Genomic DNA, 23,640 nt, shown 5'->3' with positions numbered 1-23,640 from the left:
TCCATGATCATTTTCTGCCCCTTCTAAGCTTTACCCCTTTATCGGAGCTAATATACCTTCCCCATTATAGTGTTAATAATTGACAGCAAACTGACTGCCACAACAGGAAGCGGGTTTTTCACACATTCTCTCCACTGCTGGACTCAAGGACACATGGAAATGTTCACGAAAGGAGGCATCTATCCAGGAAGCTCCAGCACAGAATATACCTAAAGATGTGGGTAATTGTTTAATCCAATTATCTGGAACAAACAAAAGCTTGAACTGCCAAATATGAGCTCAAAGAAAACTGCACAAACAATATATTGAAGATCAATCAATTTTCATTTCTGAAATCCATCGAGGGGATGCTTGTTCTCAGTTTTCTTTTAGCTGAAGGTGCAATTTATATTTGCACTAAATGTTTGTTGAATGTTATGTTAGGAATTTCCCTTCAGATTTCCCTTCATGGCAGGTAGCTAGGTAAATGTTGCAGAGCTAATTTCAGTTATAATGTTGGATAGCTCGATGCTGTGGTCTCCCTGGTAACATGTTGCAGAGTCCAACACACAGGCCTTGAATTTTCTGCTTGGCTGATCAACAGAAAACCCTGAAAATATTATTTTCTCAATCAAAACATGCTGGAATCCAGCCATTCTAATTAGGACGTATCCAAAAACAAAAGAGATGTTTCTTTGCCTGATTTTCTAATGTGATCAGGAATAAGCCAAAACCAAACCAATGGGGTTACAATGGAAGAGAAAATATTGTCTTCTGATAAGGCAGAGGAGCAGCTTCTTAGTCTCTAGCATATCAATAGCCTCCAACCCTTCCCATCTCACAAGTGACCAACACACAGGATAATGCAGTAAGGTGAAGGTTTTGCATTTCTTATATGAGGTAGTGCAGTTCCTTCTTGATGAAACTAAAGGAAAGAGGAACCAGCTTAACCCCTTCCAACTATATAGCCCCCATCTGTGTTATGGACCAGAACAAACCCCCTCAGAACATATCAAGGTTATAGCTTAGACACTAACTTTTATCTTATTCAAGGCTAATGTAAGGCGCTGTGTTCCAGATGTGATTTGACTAGTCAAACTACTAGGCTTTAAGCAAAACACATTTTATTCTTACATCCCAGTTAAAATACAAACAAAAATAAGAATTGGCATAACTTTAACTCTATCAGAATACTTAACAAAATAATATATTATTTAACTACTACTCATCAATTGTTCCAATATAACAGCATTCCATAAATACACCTTTGGCAAAGGTAAATTTAGCAAAACAGATTTCTCTCACTTGCTGCCTCCTCCAGACCAAGATAAGGAACACTAACAGAATGAATTGAGCAACAAAGAGAGAATGCTCTCTTATCTTTAGAGAGATCTAGCAGCCTCAACTCCAAAAACACCAACTTCAACACCTGAAAGCAAAAATAAAACACTGAGTCTATGGGAGCATGACCTCACCCACTGATTTTGTCTAGATTTTTTAAAAAAAAACGTGTTTTACTCTGCTTTTCATGGAGCAGACATCTTGTCACCAGACCGACATGACCAGTCTTCGAGGGGACCAGGACAGAACAACTCCCTCTTAAAGGCACATATTGTCAATCTGTAACGTACAGACATACAGGGTGCAATAAATTTGTTTTCATACATGTGAATAGAGTGGTGGAAGATTGAGCAAGAATTTCAATGATCTGATCAGGTCATGATTTGGAGATGCCAGTGTTGGACTGGGGTGTCCAAAGTTAAAAATCACAACACCAGGTTATAGGCAAACAGGTTTACTTGGAAGCACTAGTTTTCGGAGCACTGCTCCTTCGTCAGGTGATTGTCCACAACCTAGTCTATTTAGTGATTTTTCACATGATAAGCTGCAAAAGATACAAACAGTAGCCCTTCAGGAGCATATAATACTAATTTCTCCCTTATTTCTCAGTTTGAAAAGTAAGAAAATCTATGGGAGCATGCAAAATTGGAATTATGTCCCATCGAATTATATTTTGCTGCTACCGGTGTTTGGGGAAGGATGAGGACATTGCCTGCTTCAGATAATGAAATGAGGAGAGGATGGGGTAGGGGGCAGGAGGAGGAAATGTCCAAGATTTGGGTTCAGATATGAACCCACCCACATGGCTTAATTCTCAATGCTTCCAGACAGAGGTCATTGCAGTGCCAGCAAAAGTAACCAGTTAAACTCTTAGAGTAATACAGCACGAAAAAAGACCCTTCAGTCCAACCAGTCCATGCCGAACATAATCCTAAACTAAACTAGTCCCACTTACCTATTCTTGGGCCATATCCCTGCAATTCATTGTAAGCAATATCAGCTGAGACCTGCCAGTCACTTTATTAGAAACTGCCACTAGCAAAATATCCATCCTTCCATTAGGATGATCATAAACAAGTAAAATAGTGAATTAAAGATCTAGAATTAAAGATTAATTGCTATTTAATACAAAGAGTTCGACTTCTATTGGATAGGAGCTTGTCAATCAAAAATGTTTACATTTTCATTTGAAAGTGAACTTAAGTTCTTTTAAATTATGTTTCAGAAAATACTTTCCTATGAAAGGCATGGTAGAAGTCTTTTTTTAATAGTAAAGGTATCAATGGGCAAGAAACACAGCAATGGTATAGAGAAAATGAAGTACTTTGAAGATAAAACAGAAAAAAGGTTCACAAACAACACATTTTTTAAAATATAAAATCATATATAAAAATAAAAATGTCAACAACACTGTTGACCAAAGTTGAAGAGATCCCTGTAGTGATTATAACATGGTCAGCCAGGTGGACCTTATAGAATATGGGTTCTCTCATTGGATTAGATTAGCAGCCCCAATCAGGGAGCCCTGGCTGGCATATCAACAGGAGTGAACCAGGTTCCGTTCTCTCTGAAAGCTGCCTCTGAGGGAGCTGGACCAGTGTCCATGTGTAAATAAAGGGTGACAGGATATCAGCCTCTGGAGTTATTTCAATCCCATCTGGTAGATCCTTCTCGACCCAATGAGAGAGATTTAGTATTTCGAAGAACAGATATGAAGGAATAATATCAAATAGCTCACCTCTGTACTTTTACCATCCACATTCTCATTTTCACTCAGTTCCTTTATTGGAAGCGGTGGTAATTCATCCTCACCAATCATCATCTCTTCTGTTGAAGTGCTCTGCTGATTCATTTTCACCTTGCTTACTGTTGCATATTCTGGAGTAGCACCAGCAAGTTTGGGATTTTGGCACTGTACCACAATGTTCAAATCCACATTTTCAGATTGAGAATAAATTTCATTTTCCACGCTGCCGGATTCATCTTTTAGCTCCTTCACAGTTTCATAGAGAGAGTCTTCAACAATTATATCTTGCGAAGAACTGTCCTTTAGCACCTCGTAGGGCTCATATGCTCCATGAGCAGTCTCTCTTTCAGTCACTGTTGTCGATTCGTTGTTTGGTATGGAATCATTCCCAGGTATTTGTGGCAGTTCTCTACTCTGGGGACATTTTGAAGTCCTACAGGAGCTTTCTTGTTGGTTTACTAAAATCGGAAGCCCTGCATTTTCAGAAGAATGACTATTTGGAATCTCATCTGAAAGAACTGTCAAAATAAAATGATTCATTCATCATTCCATTTTAAAAGATAATGTTGTTTAAAAGATAATTATTTGCATTTGGGTGACAATTGTTCCAAAATCTAACAGTATAAAAGAAATGTGACGATGGTGGTTTTTCGCTGTGATGCTTTTCATATAATGTGAATAGAGTAACAGAAAATGGCAATGACCCAACTGTTTGACAAATACACAAGTGACATTTCTACAAAAAGAGCATTTATTAGGTCTTATGAACTATTTAAGGAATACAGGTCTTTCTGCTATAACATGCATTTCATTAATGCGAATTTGCTGTAACACGAATGACGAACTGGGGACACTGTTTCTATAGTGTGAACGCTTAAAACGTGTATTGGATATAACGTGATTCCGGCCCAATTGGTTTAAATGGCGCTGTTATTACGCGATTTTCATATAACATGGGATTGCATGAGAACAGAACTATTGTGTTACAGCAGAACTGACTGTAAATACTACCTAATGGAATATTACCAAGCATGATCACTTTATGATTGCTTAAGTCAAATAGAGAGAATATTACTTTAAATGCCACTATGTACCTAAATGCTAATTGCTCACTTACGGTCTCCATTTGCAAGGCTGTCAGCATGTCCATTTACTGGCACCTCATTCCCAAAATTTGTAACTGAATAGCTGTTGGTCTCTTTCTCTGAAGGCTGTAAAATACATCAACAAAATTGGAACATGATCTTGATTTTATAAAGAAGTACATTTAAGATCTGCATTAAGACATTACTTTAAACAAGCAAAAATAACTGCTTCGAAATTAGCTATGTCAAAAATAACTTGACTCTTGCAGTTCCTCTGGTGCTTTTCCTTAGACAATTAATTTCATCTTCATACTATAATTGTAAAAAATTGAAAGAGATTCCCCCAAAATAAAGCACGAAAGAAAATATCTTGCAACACAAAAACTTAGATAGTCGACTTCCACGTAAACATTGTACATTTACGGTCTTGTCTGTTATGTGGTTATTTTAATTGATGCATATGTGGAGCTGTTCATAGGAAATTAATATTTTGTAAGATTAAGTTTCATCAAACAAACCGTTTAACCACAAAAGGAAAACTTTAAAGAAGAAACTGTCACCATTTTCACAATTAGTAAATGTTTCTAAACGCAAAGGGTGATAAAAGTTAGAAACTCCCTTTTGGAAATAGCAAGGTTGTTAAATTTAAAACGGAATATAACAGGCTACTGCTAATCAAAGCAATTGAAGAGAGTCGGGCATAAATGTAAAAATAGAGAGTTTTGGGATGCAGATCAGCATGATCACACCAAATAGGATCAAGGAAGAATTGCTATGAAAATAAAACTCTGAAGCAGCAGTGTAGTCACACAATTCACCAGGATATACATACTTGTAATTTTACACAAAGAGTTTAAAATTAAATCTGTGACAAAAGAGAGAAAAAGGAGAGAGAGAGAGAAAATGGAATCATTTGCTTCCTCTTTTGTTCCTCATAACTGGCAAGAAGTTTTTTTCACCAAATACCAAACACAGGTCACTTGGTCACCATTTTGGTTGGAAAAATATGGCACCCATGCTAAATAACAGAAGGAATTAAGTGGGAGACAAGATTTAAAAAAAAACTTTTGAAAAATTATATGCATTTGCTGGAATTTCAATTTTAGCAGCAACTGAACAGCACATGATATTCATTGCACTTAGTTGAGCTCTCTCACTGTGACTTAACAGTTTTCGGACATTCAAAGCAATACTGCAAAGTCTGTAGGGAACAGGAGTCTGTGTAAGCAAGGCGAACAGAATGTCTCTCCAACCAGTCAGATGGAAGAGTTCTCATCGAAATACACAGAATCCAAAGCAAGTTCACAGAATTCTAAATAATGAGGGGAAAATAAAGATGGGATTGAGAATGAGATTAAAGACAGAAAAAAAAAAAAATATTTTAAGAAACCTCCAATTGAAATGTGAAGCTATGGAGACTCCACATTTTGTAAAACCAAATGTCCAAGGCCAGAGAGGTTGATTAGCAGCAAGTAAAATTTAATCACACCATTGGATATTCACCTACATTTGTATGGACAAGTCCTAAATATTTTTGAATCAGTATCAATCACATAGTGTCACTAACTCACCCCATTCAGAATATTTTGGAATAGAATCACTTGGCATGGTACTGCTAGAGCAAAGCCTTTAGAGCAGTACAGAAACTCAGATGAAACATTTTCAATTTTTGTGCTTAACTGCACCTATGCAGATGTCAGAGGTTGCTATCTAAGGCCCTCCTTAATAATGGTGAGTATACATCGATATCCCATTGAGCTCATGGGAATGTAAAAGCACATACAATGCTACAGGGTTTCAATAGCAGGAATTGATACCCAACTCCACTAGTACTGTGCTCTCACCTCAGTCAAGACAAGCAGAATTGTGCACTACTCTGATAACAGTTTACTGGAGGACAAAAACTCAAATCTAAATGAAAATCTTTTGAAGACATGCCCAGAAAGCAGTGAGCAGATCAGATGTTCCGACTGGAGGATTATTTCCATAGTGGTGTGCACTTTAGGAATATCTTATGTGGCTCTGTAATAAGATTGGAGTGAAAAGGTTGTCCACCTTGGAACAACCAAGTTTTAACGGGCGTGCCTGAGGTTGCCAATATTCTGGCACAGTTGGCTGCCAGGCAAAAGACTTTCAGACCCCCTACACCAAATGCTACAATCTCACCAGGATCTTTTCTCTCCTTGTTGCTTGATGGAAGTGGAAAAGGGTCTGGGAGAAGGAAAGGGATGCTCTGAAAAAAAGGTTCAAGTTTCTAAAGTTCTCTTCATGATCCAAGAACCAATTTTTCACCTAATCCTTTTGTCCTAGATGAGTTTCAAATTCCTCTGACCACCGTGTTATTTATGGGCAACTTGTATATTACAATTCATTGTATTTCTATACTGTTGTAAGCTGCCAGTTTATTTCAGCTTGTGGAGTGTTCTAGATTGCTGCATGGCTCAGAAACTGGCATCTTGGAGGGAATGCTGCTTTCTTAATTCTCGTCCTCCCTCTCCTTCAAGTTCTCATTCACCTTCACACTTCACCTGGTTCCAATCCACCTCTCTCCTCCTCCTCCTCCTCATATATGCCCCATTCTAACTCTCCACTCACTGACTGCATTCTATTTCTCTTCATACATCCCATTCTGTCTTTCCTTACACAGCATAGATTTGGAGTGCTACTTTTCCTTTCTGAAAAAAAACATTGCACTTTCAGGAGTTAGGAAAGGTGTAAGGAGGGGGGAATTGTACATAGCTTGAAATCCGGAATCTAGATCATAAGCAACTGGAAAAATCATGCTAAAGAGTGGATGAAAACATATTTACCCAGTTCTCTTAACTGTCATCTATTAACCAAGCCCACTTCAATTAATCTACAGTTGACAGGATGCTATAAATAGCTTGGTCAATGATAAATCATAGAATCTCTATAGTGTGGAAGCTGGCCATTTGTTCCATCAAGCCCACACCGATTCTACAAAGTGCATGCCAACCACATTCACCTCCTTACCCTAATCCTGTAACCCTACATTTCCCATAGTTAACCCACTTAGCCTACACATCTCAGACACTATGGGCAACTTAGCATGAGTTGAGAGTGTGGTGCTGGAAAAGCACAGCAGACTAATTCTCCTGCTCCTCGGATGCTGCCTGACCTGCTGTGCTTTTCCAGCACCACACTCTTGACTCTAATCTCTAGCAATTTAGCATGGTCAATCCACCTAACCTTGGACTGTGGGAGGAAACCAGAGCACCCAGAGGAAACCCATGCAGACATGCGGAGAATGTGCAAACTTCACTCCAACTGTACGCCCCATAGGTCCCATTACATTCAGCCGCGTGGCCTCTCTCCTCACAAGATGACTGACTGCTGTGGCACTTTCCTGAAGAAGGGCTTATGCCCGAAACATCGATTCTCCTGTTCCTTGGATGCTGCCTGACCTGCTGCGCTTTTCCAGCAACACATTTTCAGCTGCTGTGGCACTTACCCTGAGTGTTGCCCAGGTTGACTGACATAGAACATTACACCACAGTATAGGCCCTTTGGCCCTCAATGTTGCACCAACCTGTGAAACCAATCTGAAGCCCATCTAACCTACACTATTCTTCTCATCTATATGCCTATCCAATGGCCAATTAAATGCCCTTAAAGTTGGCAAGTCTACTACTGTTACAGGCAGTGCGTTCCATGCTCCTACTATACTCCGAGTAGAGAAACTAACTGTGACATCTGTTCTTTATCTATCACCCCTCAATTTAAAGCTATTCCCCTTGTGCTAGCCATCGCCATTTGAGGAAAAAGGCTCTCACTGTCCAACCTATCCAACTCTCTGATTATCGAACATGTCTCAAGACAACCCTTGACTGATGAATTTGGAGTGTTCTTTCCTTCGAAAACCAGGTCCTTTGAGGTTCCAAGGTGTTGTCTGACTTCTTGCCATTTTTTCTGTGCACTTTCCATTTACAGTCATAGCTCCCCTCATGTGATCTTGCTCTGCCATCCACAGATTTGATCCATCCCACACTTTCTCCTGCTCCAATCACACATGCACCTCTTGTTTGCAGCTCTTCCACTCTGAGTTTTCTCTTTCTACTGCTTGCTAGAGCTCCAATGACAGATTCCCTCTTTGTTGTGATCACTGTTCTGCCAACCAAGTCTATGCCTTTTCCTAATGTCACTCCAGCTATTTGCACTTGTAGCCATCTCCACCCTCACAAAGTTAATTGTGTCAATTTATCACACTTGGGTGCGCACTATGAAGAGCACTGCTCAGAGTATCTCACAGCACATTACAGCCAAAGAAGTACTTTTGAAGTATAGTCACCTTTGCAAAGTAGAAAATGTTAGAGCCAAATTGTACACAGCAAGTTCACAGAAACACCAATGCGTCAATGACCAGATAATCTGTTTTTTCATGTTGATTGGGGGATAAATATTAACTAAGGCACCATGGAGACCTGCCCTGGTCTTCTTCAAAATAGTGTCCAGGAGACCTTTACATTCAAATAAGCATACAGAAAAGGCTTTGGTTCTCAGTTTAATACCTTATCGGATATGTGTCATCTCCATCAATTCAACTATTCCTTTCTATCACACTAAAGCATCAGCTGAGATTTTTGTTCAAGTTTCTGGAACAGGCCTAGAACCCACAACTTTTGGTTTACAAGTGTTACAATATTACAGCAGAAAGGAGAGGAAGGAAGGAAAGGTAGACAGGCAAGAAAGGGGTAGGAGAGAAATGATTTGCCAGGATGCTGCCGGGAATAGTTTGAGGTGGAAGGCTTGGACCTTTTTCACTACAACATAGGAGATAGAGGGTGACTGTTAGAGGGTGAGATTTATAAAATCATGAGGATTACAGATAAGATGAATGGCAGGTGTTTGTTTCCCTAGAGTGGGGTTTTGAAGACTAAAGGGATATTTTTAAAGGTAAGAAGAGAAAGATTTTAAAAAGACATGAGGGGCATTTTGTTTTTTTTAAATACACAGAGTGGTTCGCATGTGGAATGAATTTCCAGAGGAAGTAGTGAATGCAGGTACAGTTACAACGTTTAAAAGACATTTAGGTAAGCACATGAATAAGAAATGTTTGGAGGGATGTGGGCCAAGAGGAGGTAGATGGGACTGGTCTAGTATGGGATTATGATCAGCGTGGGCTAATTGGACCAAAGGGTTTGTTTCCATGCAGTATAGCTCTATAAGAAGGAAAGGAAAGATGGGGCACAAAAGGACACTGACAGGAAGAGCAATTTCGAGTATTCTTGAAATAGAAAACTGGCACTGGTATTAAGCAGTTTCTGTTATCAACCCCTCATGGAAATGAATCCTCAGTCAGTCCTTTCACTGCTTAAAAAGTTGGATATCATTTCTACACACGATAATGCTCAACTATGTTTGGGTATACAAAATTCTGAAAGGATATAGATATTGACTTTGACTTTCTTATAAAACAGCGCAGAGGCAAACTGTGGTATTAATGAAAAGGGGTGTCATCTGCATTGCTCCATGAAACAATGAAACGACGATAAATGAAAACGCTTTTGGAGAATTCTCTATTCTGATCAAAATAGCTAAAATCACCTAGAAAAATGTAAGTTAACATTTACAAGTGAAAAGATGTCAGAGTGGTATACTTATTTTTATTTGTTTTAAAGACACCATATTGTTATACAGTATTTTGCTGGATTTTGATACAGAGCTACTAATTGTACGACACATACCACACTCATTAGATTTTCATTGTCTCCATTCTGTTCAGCAATGGTCAGGTGTCTGGTAATGGAAAGGCATATGCATCATTAGATCAGTTATAAATGTGTGTTTCATGCATTTGAACAAGACAAAACTTGTATTTTTAAAAATAAAACAGCAGTCATCCTTCAATCCTCATTGACCTGTGATGTTTACAAGTGTCGCACATTAAATTGAAATTTGCTTGTTTGAATGTTATATTAGAAAGCACAAAGTACAACTTGAATGCATTAGCTATATTAATGATGCTAAACCAATCAGCAACAAAAAACTTCATGGCCTTGAAAACACAAGTCCACAGAATAGAAAAGCAGCTGTCAACATTGCTCCAAAAATCATCCTCAGGAATTGTCTCTTGCACAAACTTTGTAATCACACTGAGTCATGAGGCCATCACACCTTGAGTTGTATTTTGATACCTATTAGTAGAGGTTTTCTTATCTAAATTTCCTGATATAAATTGTGAGCAGAGGTAAAAGTAGTATTTTAAAGGTTGAGATATACTCTATAATCCAGCTTGGTGCCTGAACTGATTTGCCAATTCAGTTTCGGGACAGAAAATATTAAGTTGCAACTTGTCACATGAATCACGGTGATAAGAAACCATGAAAGGGTGATATTGTATTTCTGATTCTGTTCTAAGAGTACTTCCTGATTGTTACACAGCAGTATTACTGCAGTTCATGAATATGTTCACAACCTGAAGCACTCTAGTTTCACTTGAATAGCTACAAGGTATTGCAAAGCTGAGGAGTTGATTGATGTCACATTATTTACCCTCCATCATTAGAAACACATGAACAAATATAGGTGAATCATCTGCTGATGCTTGTATGTAATAGTTAGTTGCAAAAATGTCTATTGGATTCTTCAGTAAAAACAAAATGGACCTGCATATTATGGTAATGTTATGAGAGATAACATAAGCATTGATGCATCAGGTATTACACCATGCTAGAGGCAAACTCTTATCATATAATGTTACTGAATATATTGCCTAGTGTTAATCCATGTAGGTTACTACATCCATAGGATTTCAATTTCTTTTCGGGGAAGGTTCCATATAACGCCAATAAGTTACACTCGAAATAGTAGAAGACATCCCTTTCTTGTTGAGTGTTATTATTGCTGCCTGTAATTTAGCAAAAATCTTAAAATTTGGATCATGTGCTCATTCTGCAATGAATATTCTTAGGAAATCATTAAAAATCAAAATGTTTTGGCTTTCTTTCTATCAAAACATGTTGACTAATATCTGGAACAGCTCTATTTCCTAAGTTTCATAGCCCTTTGTACATGTGTTTGGAAAGGCAAGGACTGATTAGGGATAGTCGACATGGCTTGGTGTGTGGGAAATCATGTCTCACAAACTTGATTGAGTTTTTTGAAGAAGTAACAAACAGGATTGATGAGGACAGAACGGTGGACGTGATCTATATGGACTTCAGGAAGGCGGTTGACAAGGTTCCCCATGGGACACTGGTTAGCAAGGTTAGATCTCATGGAATACAGGGAGAACTAGCCATTTGTATACAGATCAGGCTCAAAGGTAGAAGCCAGAGGGTGGTGTGGAGGGTTGTTTTTCAGACTGGAGGCCTGTGACCAGTGGATAGCCACAAGGATCGGTGCTGGGTCCACTACTTTTCTTCATTTACATAAATGATTTGGATGTGAGCATAAGAGGTATAGTTAGTAAGTTTGTAGATGACACCAAAATTGGAGGTGTAGTGGACAGCGAAGATGGTTACCTCAGATTACAACAGGATCTTGATCAGAGCATGGATAGGATAAATGGACAGTCTTTTCCCTGGGTTGGGGGAGTCCAAAACAAGAGGGCATAGGTTTAGGGTGAGAGAGGGGAAAGATAAAGAGGAGACCTAAGGGGCAACCTTTTCACGCAAAAGGTGGTATGTGTATGGAATGAGCTGCCAAAGGAAGTAGTGGAGGCTGGTACAATTTCAACATTTAAAAAGGCATCTGGATGGGTATATGAATAGGAAAGGTTTGGAGTGATATGGGCCGAGTGCTGGCAGGTGGGACTACATTGGGTTGGGATATCTGGTCGGCACGGACGAGTTGGACCAAAGGGTCTGTTTCCGTGCTGTACATCTCTATGACTCTAATTAGTGAAGCACATTCTGCAAACATCATCCCCCCTTGCAGTCACATAGTTGCATATCAGCTCCTGGAGAAGCTATTTTGTACCGTAATAGAGGGAGGAAATACAATAGCAAACCATTCCTTTGGGGAAAAAGCTCAATGTATAACTTAATTAAAAAACATAGGCATATGACAACATTTTATTTAGTAACTATTTGATGATCAGGCCATACTGCAATTTTGACTTTACGCATCAAATTTTGCTGTTCCCCTTCTTGCACATTGACGATGCAGCACCACTCCAAAAACAGTATTGTCCTCTGGTGCCTGGTATAGATGCAAGAGGAGTAACTGGCAGAATTTCTGGCCTACTACCTCAATTCATTATGACCTAAATTCTACAAGAGGTGTTTAAATAGGGGAAGACACCAAAAGTAATGCATTACAGCATCAGACCCAGAAATGCACTGTAACCTCAGCGTGGCAGAAATCCAGACTGAGACAAATCCAAAAGGTAGTTTTAAAAATTCTGAAGGAACAAAAAGATAAACTCCACTTCAGAATTTCAGTATTTTAATCTTGAAACGCCACAAAGCATTATCCCTATCATTCATTTGAAGATAAGTTCATCGTTATTTTGATCCATTGCCAAGTTACCATGTTTCACAAACCTACTTTGCTCATTCATCTTTATACTCATACTGCCTCATTACAATGCCTGTCATATTCCCCTCTTCAAAAAAAAAAATCTGCTTCTGTTCCATGAAAATTCATCGGATTAGAGACTGTTGGATATCCAGAGAGCCACACATTTTAATTACATTGGAAAAAATTGAAAAATTTCTTTTGAACAACAAAAGAATTCCACGTCAGTTACTATAATTGGTGTGGGATCATTTGAAATATAATAGCTTGACAGTCACTGTCATCACTTTGTGACATAACAGAGTACGATACCGCAAGTCATTTTCCCTGTGAAGTGTCATTCTTACCTGTCGCAGTTACTGCATAGAAAAACTAGAATGGTCAGGAGCAAAACAGCACAGACCATGGCAAGCAGAACCCAGAGAATGACTGGGTGTTGTCCACTTTCAAATACCCCTGGCACACGACCAACAATATCAACAGAATTTGGAGCCATTAGGGAAAAGGAAACAAATTTCTGTTGTCCAACCACATCAGGGTAGAAAGAGTTCTGTAGTACCTGTAATACAAAACACAAAACAATCCTGATTAACTGCATTATTGACAGGTGGCTAGTAAAAGAGTAACCTTTTCTTACATCCACAATGAAGAATCTTCAGTGTTTAAATTGTTACAACACAATTAGGAGGGGTGGACTAATTACTTTCCTTCAATCACTCCCTCACACTCAAAGTTTGAATTTTGAAGGCGACATTGCCAATCATACTGCATATACCTCGGTATCAGAAACCAAATCAGCCAGTAATAAATCTGGCAAACCTAGCCAAACAAAGCATCCTGTCACAAAGACTATTCACAGATTATTTAAACTCTGCAAATATTTACAATGATTTTTATTGAAGTATTATATACGCACTCAGAACCTCAAAAGGAAATTTTGGGCAACTAACACTCAGATTCAGGAAAAAGAATTATTCACAGATTATCCAAATGTTTGTCTGCAGCCAAAGTAATTTTGCACACAAGTTCTGGACTGTCTTCCTGGATCAGGTACAGTCAATTGAATTTGCTTTTCTAGTTGTCCACTTGTGTTGACGAGTACTTCTGATGAGTTTTGCACTCCCAAGTTTTGATGAGAGGGGTTTCAAAGAAAGACCGAGGGAAAAGGCTATTGCACCAGGAGCTTTATTACATTCTCAAACTGGATAAGTAGTCTCCACCAGCCTGAATTCCTGGCGTTAGAGAGGGAACGCATCAGTCAGGGTTCTTGCTGCTCACTACCATGTATTGAAAAGGATCTGAAGGGGTTAATTCTCGAATATGTACCACAAACATCACCCACTGCGACTATGTCATGAGAATGTTGTCAGAAGAACGAGGGAGTTTGTAGGGGGTCATACCTGGGGGTGGTATTCTTTGAACTGTCTCTATAATAATGTCGGTTGTATTTATGTAACCTATAAATAGTTGCAATGATGCAATTAAGTTCATATCAGCCACTCAACCAGGCTCTTCCAGTTAGACTAGAAAGATGCACATCCTAATCCATGCCAGATCATTTCATGCTTGAAGGAACCCACACAATAGATATTGTTTATGCTGAGAAGGGAAAGATTTAAAAGCGACCTGCGCAGTAACGTTTTCACAGAGGGCAGGGCATGTATGGAACGAGCTGCCAGAGGAAGTGGTGGAGGCTGGTACAATTATAATATTTAAAAGCATCTGAATGGGTATATGAATAGGAAGGTTTTAGAGGGATGTGGGCCAAATGCTGGCAAATGGGACTAGGTCAAATATCTGGTCGGCATGCACAAGGTCTGTTTCCATGCTGTAGTACCCTAAGACTCTCTGAAAGTATTGAAGTATCTGAAAGTATTGTAGATTCAGTCACTCTAATGTAGCAACTTGTGTTCATTGCAAGTACATTTGTTTCCTGCTGCAGTCAGTTTCCTTTGCTTTGCAAAGCGCCCTTTCCAAAAATAATGATACAGATACATGTTGTTAACAATATCCTATTGACACATTTTCATTAGAGTCAAACAATGAGAAAAGGCAAGTGAAGCATGTAATTTACTGCAAATATCATATAATGAATCATGAACTATATATGTGGAAAGGTGAGGCAAACGGGTCAAAATTTAGCAGCCGGACTGTGGAGGAAACAAGAGCACTCTGCAGAAACCCACACGGACACAGAGAGAATGTGCAAACTCCACACATACATTACCCAAGGCTGGAATCGAACTGGGGATTGGCTGTGCCAATTGCCCCATAGTGTCCAGGGATGCACAGGTTAGATGAATGGTAACCATGGTAATGACCCCACACAGGGTTAGGAGGATGCAGTTAAGGGAAGTGCATCTGTGTGGGATGCTCTTTGGAGAGTCAGTTCAGATCTGATGGACCAAATGGCCTCTTTCTGCACTGTAAGAATTCTATGATTCTATGAGTTTTAACTTGGATAACTGTGAGGTTATCCATTTAATTTGAAGGGACAGACAACTTATTACCTGAACGAAGAGAAACAACAGTGCTTTTGCGCAGAGAGATCTGGGAGTCCTCGTGAATGAATCACAAAACTAGTAAGCAGGGCTGGATGAAATGTATCCCAGTCTGATAAAAGAAGCGAGGGAGGAAACTGGCGCCAGCAATCATTTGATTCATTTATTGCCACATGTATTATATTACAAAATACAGTGTAATGTGGTGTATAGTATTGCCACATTAAAAGACAAAAAAAACTAAAACACAGATTACAGAGGCAGAAGGTTAAATAAATAGTGTCCAGTTGTCCTTATTTTTAAGTGCCCCTCTATGGGCTACGGGGCCTGGTAGTCAGGCACAAGTCCCCTTCACCATGCTGCTGCTGGTGTGAAAGTTGCCACCCTTCAGTGACATCTCGCTTCCACCGATGTCCTGCCACTATAAGTCCATGCTGGATCTCACCAATGCACACATCACCGAATGTGCCGGATACCATACTGGCCCAAACCAGACTCTGCTGTGGCCATGAGTCTGCTTCAGGCCAACCTCTCTGCTGCTGATGTCACTGGGTCTCCTACTGGGCCCAAACCCACCTCTACTGCTACCTTCATGAGTTGGCATTAGGATCACCTCAACAATGCAGAAGCTGCTGGGAACCCACTGTTGCCCCTGATGGCATCACAAGTCTGCACTGTGTCCACTCACTGACCACCACCAGTCCACGCTCTGGGCCCGCTCACTGACCACCACCAGTCCACGCTCTGGGCCCGCTCACTGACCACTACCAGTCCATGCTCTGGGCCCGCTCACTGACCTCCACCAGTCCACGCTCTGGGTCCGCTCACTGACCACCATCAGTCCGTGCTCTGGGTCCGCTCACTGACCACCACCAGTCCGCGCTCTGGGTCCACTCACTGACCACCACCAGTCCGCGCTCTGGGTCCACTCACTGACCACCACCAGTCCGCGCTCTGGGTCCACTCACTGACCACCACCAGTCCCCACTCTGGGCCTACACACTGACCACCACCAGTCCATGCTGTGGGTCCACTCACTGACCACCACCAGTCCGCATTCTGGGCCTACCTGCCGCTACCAATGCGCTTTCCACGACTGTGTCCAAGAGGGGAGTAAAATATTCATGAAAAGTAGAAAATGTAAAAAAAGAAAAAGTGTAAAAAGATATGAAGAGATAAGTGGAAAAGTCCCAGGTTCAGATGCTGTACTCTGCCGCCATCTTACTGGAAACCCTGGCTACAGGTGAGTTGCCAGAGAATTGAAGGACAGCAAATATGGTACTGTTATTCAAGAAAGGGAGCAAGCGATAAACCAGGAAACTACAGGCCAGTCAGCCTAACCTCAGTGATGCGGGAACTATTAGAAACAACACTGAGGGACAGAATTAATCCTCGCATGGCGAGGCAGGGATTAATCAGGGACTATCAGTCTGGTTTTGTTGGGTCATGGCTGACCAACTTGATTGATCTTTTTTGCAGAAGTGACCAGTTGTGCAGTGACGGCACTTGGACTCCAGCAAGGCCATTGATCATGTCTCATGGAAGACTGGTAGCAAAGGTACAAGGCCATGGGATCCAAGGACATTTGGCTAATTGGATCCAAAATTGTCTGACTGGCAGGAAGCAGAGGGTGATGTTGGAGGGGTGTTTTGTGACTGGACACCGGTGTACAGTGGGATTCCATAGGTGATTATTGGGACCCTTGCTCTTTGTAGTATATAGAAATGATTTAGAATTAATGCAGAAGGGTTGATCAGTAAATTTGTAGATGATACAAGAATTGTTGGCTAGTGAGGAGGATAACATTGTCTTATGAAGACAAACTGTGTAGTTTAGCCCAACTCTCTGATATTTGGTAAAATGTTTAGGCCTAATTCTCTGACATTTGTTAGATTGACAGTAGACCTAATTGAGGTATATAAGATGCTAAAGTGAATTGACAAAGTAGTCGTAGAAAGGATGTGTCCTCATGTGGGGCAACCCCCATTGAACAAGAGTCATAGTATTAAGTCTGCTGCCCTTTTCCTTAAAACAGGGATGAGGAGAAATTACTTCTCTCAAAGGCTTGGGAATATGTGGAATTCACTACCTTAGAGTGCAATGGATGCTGGGACATTGAATAAATTGAAGGAGGAAATAGAGAGATTTTTACTTAATAGTGGGTTCAAGGGTTATGGAGAGGGGGCAGGAAGGTGGAGTTGAGGCCAAGATGAAATCAGCCATGATAGTATCAAATGGCAGAGCAGGCTCGAGGGGGCTGAATTACCTACTGCTGCTCCTAATTCTCATGTTCTTTAAGAAAGAGAGTCAATGACTCACTTTAGTAAGAATGCTGTTATATCAATGTTTCAGAGATTAACTTGTGGTGCACTGTCTGAGCGTTGCTTAACCAATTTTTTTTAAAAAACAAAATGTTTTCTAGATTGAACACTCTGCTTCATTGCTAAAGAATGCAACATCTCCTTTACCTTTTAGTGGTCTATTCCTACATTGTATCTGACACAAGATAAATGGGAGTGAATTAGTGGTGCACTGATCTGTCGTATTATGCAGATCATATTACATCTTGCATGAGGAGTCATAAACAACAGATTCTTCCAAATACAAGCAGTTTCAGTTCGAAGCTATTATGTAGGATTATTTATGGTGGATTTGGAATTAATTCCCCTTATTTTAGTTATGCAAGTAAATCTCTTCTGAAACTGAAAATACCCCACTGCCAGCTTGTGTTTTCCTTCAAAAGGAATGTGCTTCTAATGAAGAAAGCAAAGGCTGAATGTTTTGCAAAAGAACTGAAGTTACCTCCGACCTTTAAGTTCCAAAACAGCTGTTCTGGTAACTGTTTTAGTGGGTTCACAACATTGCAGACTTGTTAAACTGAGATTTTGGGCAAAGATGTTCTGACAATGGGATATGAACAAGCAGAAGTTCAAAACTTTCTTCCTTGGCAAACGATGAAAGAATTTGTCTTCATTCCCCTCTCCTGCTCCAATAATATACTCTCATTGCAAGCAGCTTTTAAATGTGCTGGAATCAGAGTTTAATTACCAAAATAAAAAACAATTAAAATTCAAATAATTTTGCAGATGAAAGTACTGGGGTTATTTTATATCTCTCTAAACATATTCCAATTTCTGAATTCACATATGTACTGATGATGCCATCTCTGGCAAGACTTCCTTTTTCCTCATCCCACCCACTCCGGCCCTATTGCGTTGGCAGGGCCTTTAGTAATGTCTAACCCATCACCCACACATCTACCTTTACCCCTCCTCTTTCTCAGAACCACAACAGGGTTCCCTTTGTACTTATTTTCCATTCCATTAATATTCAAAAGGATCATCCTCTGCCATTTCCACCACTTCCAGTAGGATGTTACCACTAAACACATCTTCCACTCCACTGTAGGCATTCCACAGGGACGGTTCCCTCTGTGACACCCTGGTCCACTTTTCCGTCAGTCCTAAAGCTTCCTCACTCCTCCTTGGAACCTTTCCATGCAATAGGCAGAAGTGCAATTGAGAAACTTCATTTGCCCATTCACCTCCTCCTTCAAAGCCCCAAAAACATCATCCAAGGTGAAGCAGCATTTCACCTGTACTTCTTTCAATCTCGCCTATTGCATTTGCTCCCCACATGACGTCTTTTAAAAACTGAAAGAACTGCGGATGCTGTAAATCAGAAACAAAAACAGAAGTTGCTGCGTAAGCTCAGCAGGGTCTGGTTACGAGGGAAGGTCACTCGACCCGAAACGTTAACTCGGAGTTCTTTCCAGAGATGCTGCTAAACCTGGTGACCTTTTTTACACTGGCGAGACCAAATGCAGACAAAGTGACAGCTTTGAGGAACATCACCACTGTGTCTGTAGGAATGATCGTTATCCCACGCCCCACCCCTAGTTGCTTGCCTTTTCGTTAAACTATCTTGCTCACATGCTAACATTTCTAACCCAAACCCGCTACAATGTTCCAATTAAGCACAATGCAAATTTGAAGAATAACACCTCATTTTTGGCTTACAGGTCCCGACATTGAATTTCGCAACTGCACAGCCTGATCGTATTATATCTGTACTCCATTTTTCTTAAATTCACTCCAGCATGACCCCTTGTCTTGGTTGGGTCTTCTTTATTTTGCTGTTATTAGCAAGGAACCAATCGTTCCCTTTCACACTTTAATTTACACTCACTTTACATCACTTTTTCTCTTTCTCCGCCATTAAGAACTCCTTTGCATTTTGTACTTAACCTCTGTCTGTATCAAAAGTATTTAAAAAAAACTTTTCTAGCATCATTCAGTTCTGAAGGAGAGTCAACCTGCACTCGAAACATTAACTCTGATTACCCCTAATTGTGGAAAGAATGTTCTCGGTGTTGGGCAAGTCCAGAACTAAGGTTCACAGTCCAGAATAAAGGGTCAGCCACTCAGGACTGAGACGAGGTAGAACTTTTTCACTCAGCGTTGTGAATCTGTGGAATTCTCTCCCCCAGGAAGCTGTTAGAGCCATTTTATTAGACATATTCAAGAGGGAGCTGGACGTGACCCCTGTGGTTAAAGGGATCAAGGGGAATAGAGAGAAAGTGGGAATGGGATACTGAGTTTGCATGACCAGCCATGACCATATTGAATGGTGATGCAGGCTTGAAGGGCCTACTCTTGCACTTATTTCCTATGTTTCTGAGTTCCTATTCTCTCTCCAAAAGATCCTGTCAGACCTGCTGAGTTTCTCCAGCATTCTGTTTTATTTTCAGATTTCTAGCATGCACAGTAAGTTTTGCTTTCATTTTGATCTGTTAAGCACTTGAAAGAATGCACATTTTCAGTGAAAAATATAGTGTGAAACCCTACCGAACATTATAACACAAGTCAGGGAGTGGGAGATAAAGGGAAGAAGCTAGTTTAGTTAGGGAAACTTGGTTGGAATGGACAATTTGGACAGGAGGGTCTGTTTCTGTGCTGTTACTCTATAAGTAGCAATTATGCCTCCTTTCAGCTTCAAGGTTGGGGGCCCCTGTGGCCTTCCAATGACCAACAGCCCTTGGATTACATCGAGTTAATTCTGCTTGAATGTGTATTCTTGTTGTGTCGTATTGCATGACTGGCAAATCAGACGCCAAGTAATGTGTAAACAGTTGAGAACACTAGTCACATTCATACACCAATTGTATTTTAAACATACTTAAAATATAAAATACATAAAGGCACCACAATAAATCTTTCATGAAATTTCAGCAGCCATACATACAACACAATCCATAGAGGAGTATTAGGAGGCAGCAATCTGCATGCCACTGACCTACTTAAAACTGTTGTTGACAACAAAAATGCCTAAACTGATTGCATTATTAGATCCACGTGGTCATTAAGATGATAAATGCCATTGGTTGATTTTAATTTATCCTTCCAAAGCAATCCTAACAGCCCAGCACTGCAGCATCTGATTTTACTCCAGCAAGTACACGCTGGTTAAACTATAAGAAAAAGGTTTTTATTAAGTAATCGGTTACTTTGAATAAGTTGCACTCACTGTTGTGACTTGCTCAGACTGGGAGATCCCATGCTCCAAATTTGCTCGATTTAATGGAATAAAGGAATTACTCTCCAAAATGCAACAATACATCTATCACTTGATTCATGTTAACTTAACAATAACTCATCCTTCTGAAGGATACTTCAAATTAATGTTAAAAGTCAATGCACATTAAGCCATATTTTATATTACATTTTTCCTGCAGATATCATGTGCAACAAAAGCTTTGCTGACAATTTGTGGGCATCCCAAACACTTAAAGCATTACAGAGTTCACTTTGCTTGAGAAAGTTGAACATTTCCAGTAGAATGGACTGTGATTTCAGGTCGCATTGTGGCACTGTCATTTATGAATTCAAAATAAAGACAGGATAAGGGGTAGCAAATCTAAAAAAAAAAAGAGTTGAGAATAAACTACTTCGCCCAAAGGGTTGTGAATCTGTGGAACTCACTCCCCCAAAGTGCAGTGGATGCTGGGACAGTGAGTAAATTTAAGGAGGAGTTAGACAGATCTTTAATTGGTAACAGGTTGAAGGGATATGGAAAGACGGCAAGAAAATGGGGTTGAGAAGAATAATTGCAATGGTTGAATGGCAGGGCAGACTCGATGGGCCGATTGGCCTAATTCTGTTGCTATATCTTATGAACTTATGGCAGTAACATAGAACACAGAACACTACAGCGCAGTACAGGCCCTTTGGCCCTCGATGTTGCGCTGACCTGTCATACCAATCAAGCCCATCTAACCTACACTATTCCATGTACATCCATATGCTTGTCCAATGATGACTTAAATGTACTTAAAGTTGGCGAATCTACTACTGTTGCAGGCAAAGCATTCCATACCCTTACTACTCTCTGAGTAACGATACTACCTCTGACATCTGTCCTATATCAATCACCCCTCAATTTAAAGCTATGCCCCCTCGTGCTCACCTTCACCATACTTGGAAAAAGGCTCTCCCTGTTCACCCCATCTAACCCTCCGATTATCTTACACGTTTCTATTAAGTCACCTCTCAACCTTCTTCTCTCTAACGAAAACAGCCTCAAGTCCCTCAGCCTTTCCTCATAAGACCTTCCCTCCATACCAGGCAACATCCTAGTAAATCTCCTCTGCATCCTTCGCAAAGCTTCCACATCCTTCTTATAATGCAGTGACCAGAACTGTACACAATAGTCCAAGTGCAGCCACACCAGAGTTTTGTACAGCTGTTGCATAACCTCATGGTTCCGGAACTCAATCCCTCTATTAAATAAAAGCTAAAACAGTGTATGCCTTCTTAACAACCCTGTCAACCTGGGTGGAAACTTTCAAGGATCTGTGTACCTGGACACTGAGATCTCTCTGCTCATCTACACTACCAAGAATCTTACCATGAGCCCAGTAGTTTGCATTCCGGTTACTCTGACCAAAGTGAATCACTTCACACTTTTCTGCATTAAACTCCATTTGCCACCTCTCAGCCCAGCTCTGCAGCTTATCTATGTCTCTCTGTAACCTACAACATCCTTTGTCACTATCCACAACTCCGCCGACCTTAGTGTCGTCTGCAAATTTACTAACCCACCCTTCTACACCCTCATCCAGGTTGTTTATAACAATGACGAACAGCAGTGGACCCAACACCGACTCTTGCGGTACACCACTGGTAACTGGACTCCAGGATGAACATTTCCCATCAACCACCACCCTCTATCTTCTTTCAGCAAGCCAATTACTGATCCAAACTGGTATATCTCCCACAATCCCATTCTTCTGCATCCAGCAGCTCACCCATGCTATCAAAAGAAATAAAATGAGGCCTTATTGAAACATAGAAGATTCTCAGGGGCTTAACTGGGTAGATGTAGAAATGTTGTTTCCTGCTTATGGAAGAGTATAGGACCAGAAGCATAAGCTCAGAATATGGGGTTCCTCATTTAAGTCAGAGAGAAGTAAGATCTTCTTTTCTCAGAAGGTAATGAATTTATAGAATTCTTTACCACAGAGGGCTGTCATGGTTGGGTCATCAAGGCTGAGATAAACCAATTTTTCATCAGTAAAGGGATCAAGGATAGTGAGGGCAAAGGCAGGGAAACGGAGTTGAGGATTATCACATCAGCCATGATTTCACTGAATATTGGAGAACACTTGATGGGCCCAATGGCCTACTTCTGTTCTTGTGCCTTATGGTTTTCATAAAAACAAAAAAAAAAAATCTTAGAAATCTTCTTTACAGATCCACAAAAGAAATAGTTTTCTGGTGTTGACATGGTGACTTCAGATTCAGGTGAGAACAAAAGAACTCGGAACAACAGTAGGCCGTTCAGCCCCTCGAGCCTGCTCTGCCATTTAAGACCATCATGGGTGATCTCATCCCAGCATCAACTCCACTTTTCTGTCCAAACCAATAACCCTTTAAAACTCTAATTAAAGGAGACACATTCACTCCAAGTCCACTTTGGCAATTCTCTTTAGCATTTTGATACCTTAATTAGATCAGCTTTCATTCTTCTAAACTCTAGTAAGTATAGGCTTAAACTGTTCAATCTCTCCTCCGAAAGCCAAATCTTTCATCTTTGAAATTAATCTAGTGAACTTTTTCAGAACTGCCTCCAAAGCGATTACATCCTTCAAGTAAGTGGAAGGAAACGGAACACAGAAAGGCTACAGCAAAAAACATGGAGGTATGGCATTGAGGGGGAGTTGGAGGTTTGGATTAGGAATTGGCTGGCTGGAAGAAGACAGAGGGTAGTAGTTGATGGTAAAGGTTCATCGTGGAGTGCAGTTACTGGCGGTGTTCCGCAAGGATCTGTTTTGGGACCATTGCTGTTTGTCTTTTTTATAAATGTCCTGGAGGAGGGGCTAGAAGGTTGGGTGAGCAAGTTTGCGGATGATACGAAAGTCGGTGGAGTTGTAGACAGTGAGGAAGGATGTCAGGTTACAGCGGGATATAGATAAGTTGCAGAGCTGGGCAGAAAGGTGGCAAATGGA

At 40.4% G+C, this 23,640-nt stretch overlaps 1 protein-coding gene across 2 annotated transcripts in view; it reads right to left on the bottom strand.

Moving 5' to 3' along the window:
• pag1 (phosphoprotein membrane anchor with glycosphingolipid microdomains 1) overlaps positions 1 to 23,640 on the bottom strand; it is a 102,618-nt gene that overhangs the window by 25,609 nt on the left and 53,369 nt on the right. For both annotated transcript variants that reach the window (XM_043689090.1, XM_043689091.1), the window contains 4 exons: positions 12,981 to 13,192; positions 9,858 to 9,909; positions 4,185 to 4,278; positions 3,059 to 3,585 (listed from right to left, as the gene is read on the bottom strand). In XM_043689090.1, coding sequence (XP_043545025.1) covers positions 3,059 to 3,585; positions 4,185 to 4,278; positions 9,858 to 9,909; positions 12,981 to 13,129 — 822 coding nt within the window. In that variant the 5' untranslated portion in view covers positions 13,130 to 13,192. The remainder of the gene's footprint in view (positions 1 to 3,058; positions 3,586 to 4,184; positions 4,279 to 9,857; positions 9,910 to 12,980; positions 13,193 to 23,640) is intronic.

The sequence above is a fragment of the Chiloscyllium plagiosum genome, chromosome 4 (genome assembly GCF_004010195.1).
Source record: "Chiloscyllium plagiosum isolate BGI_BamShark_2017 chromosome 4, ASM401019v2, whole genome shotgun sequence".
In the NCBI taxonomy this organism is placed as follows: domain Eukaryota; kingdom Metazoa; phylum Chordata; class Chondrichthyes; order Orectolobiformes; family Hemiscylliidae; genus Chiloscyllium; species Chiloscyllium plagiosum.
The sequence above is the reverse complement of the archived record's forward strand: the minus strand, read 5'-3'. Positions and strand labels throughout refer to the sequence as shown.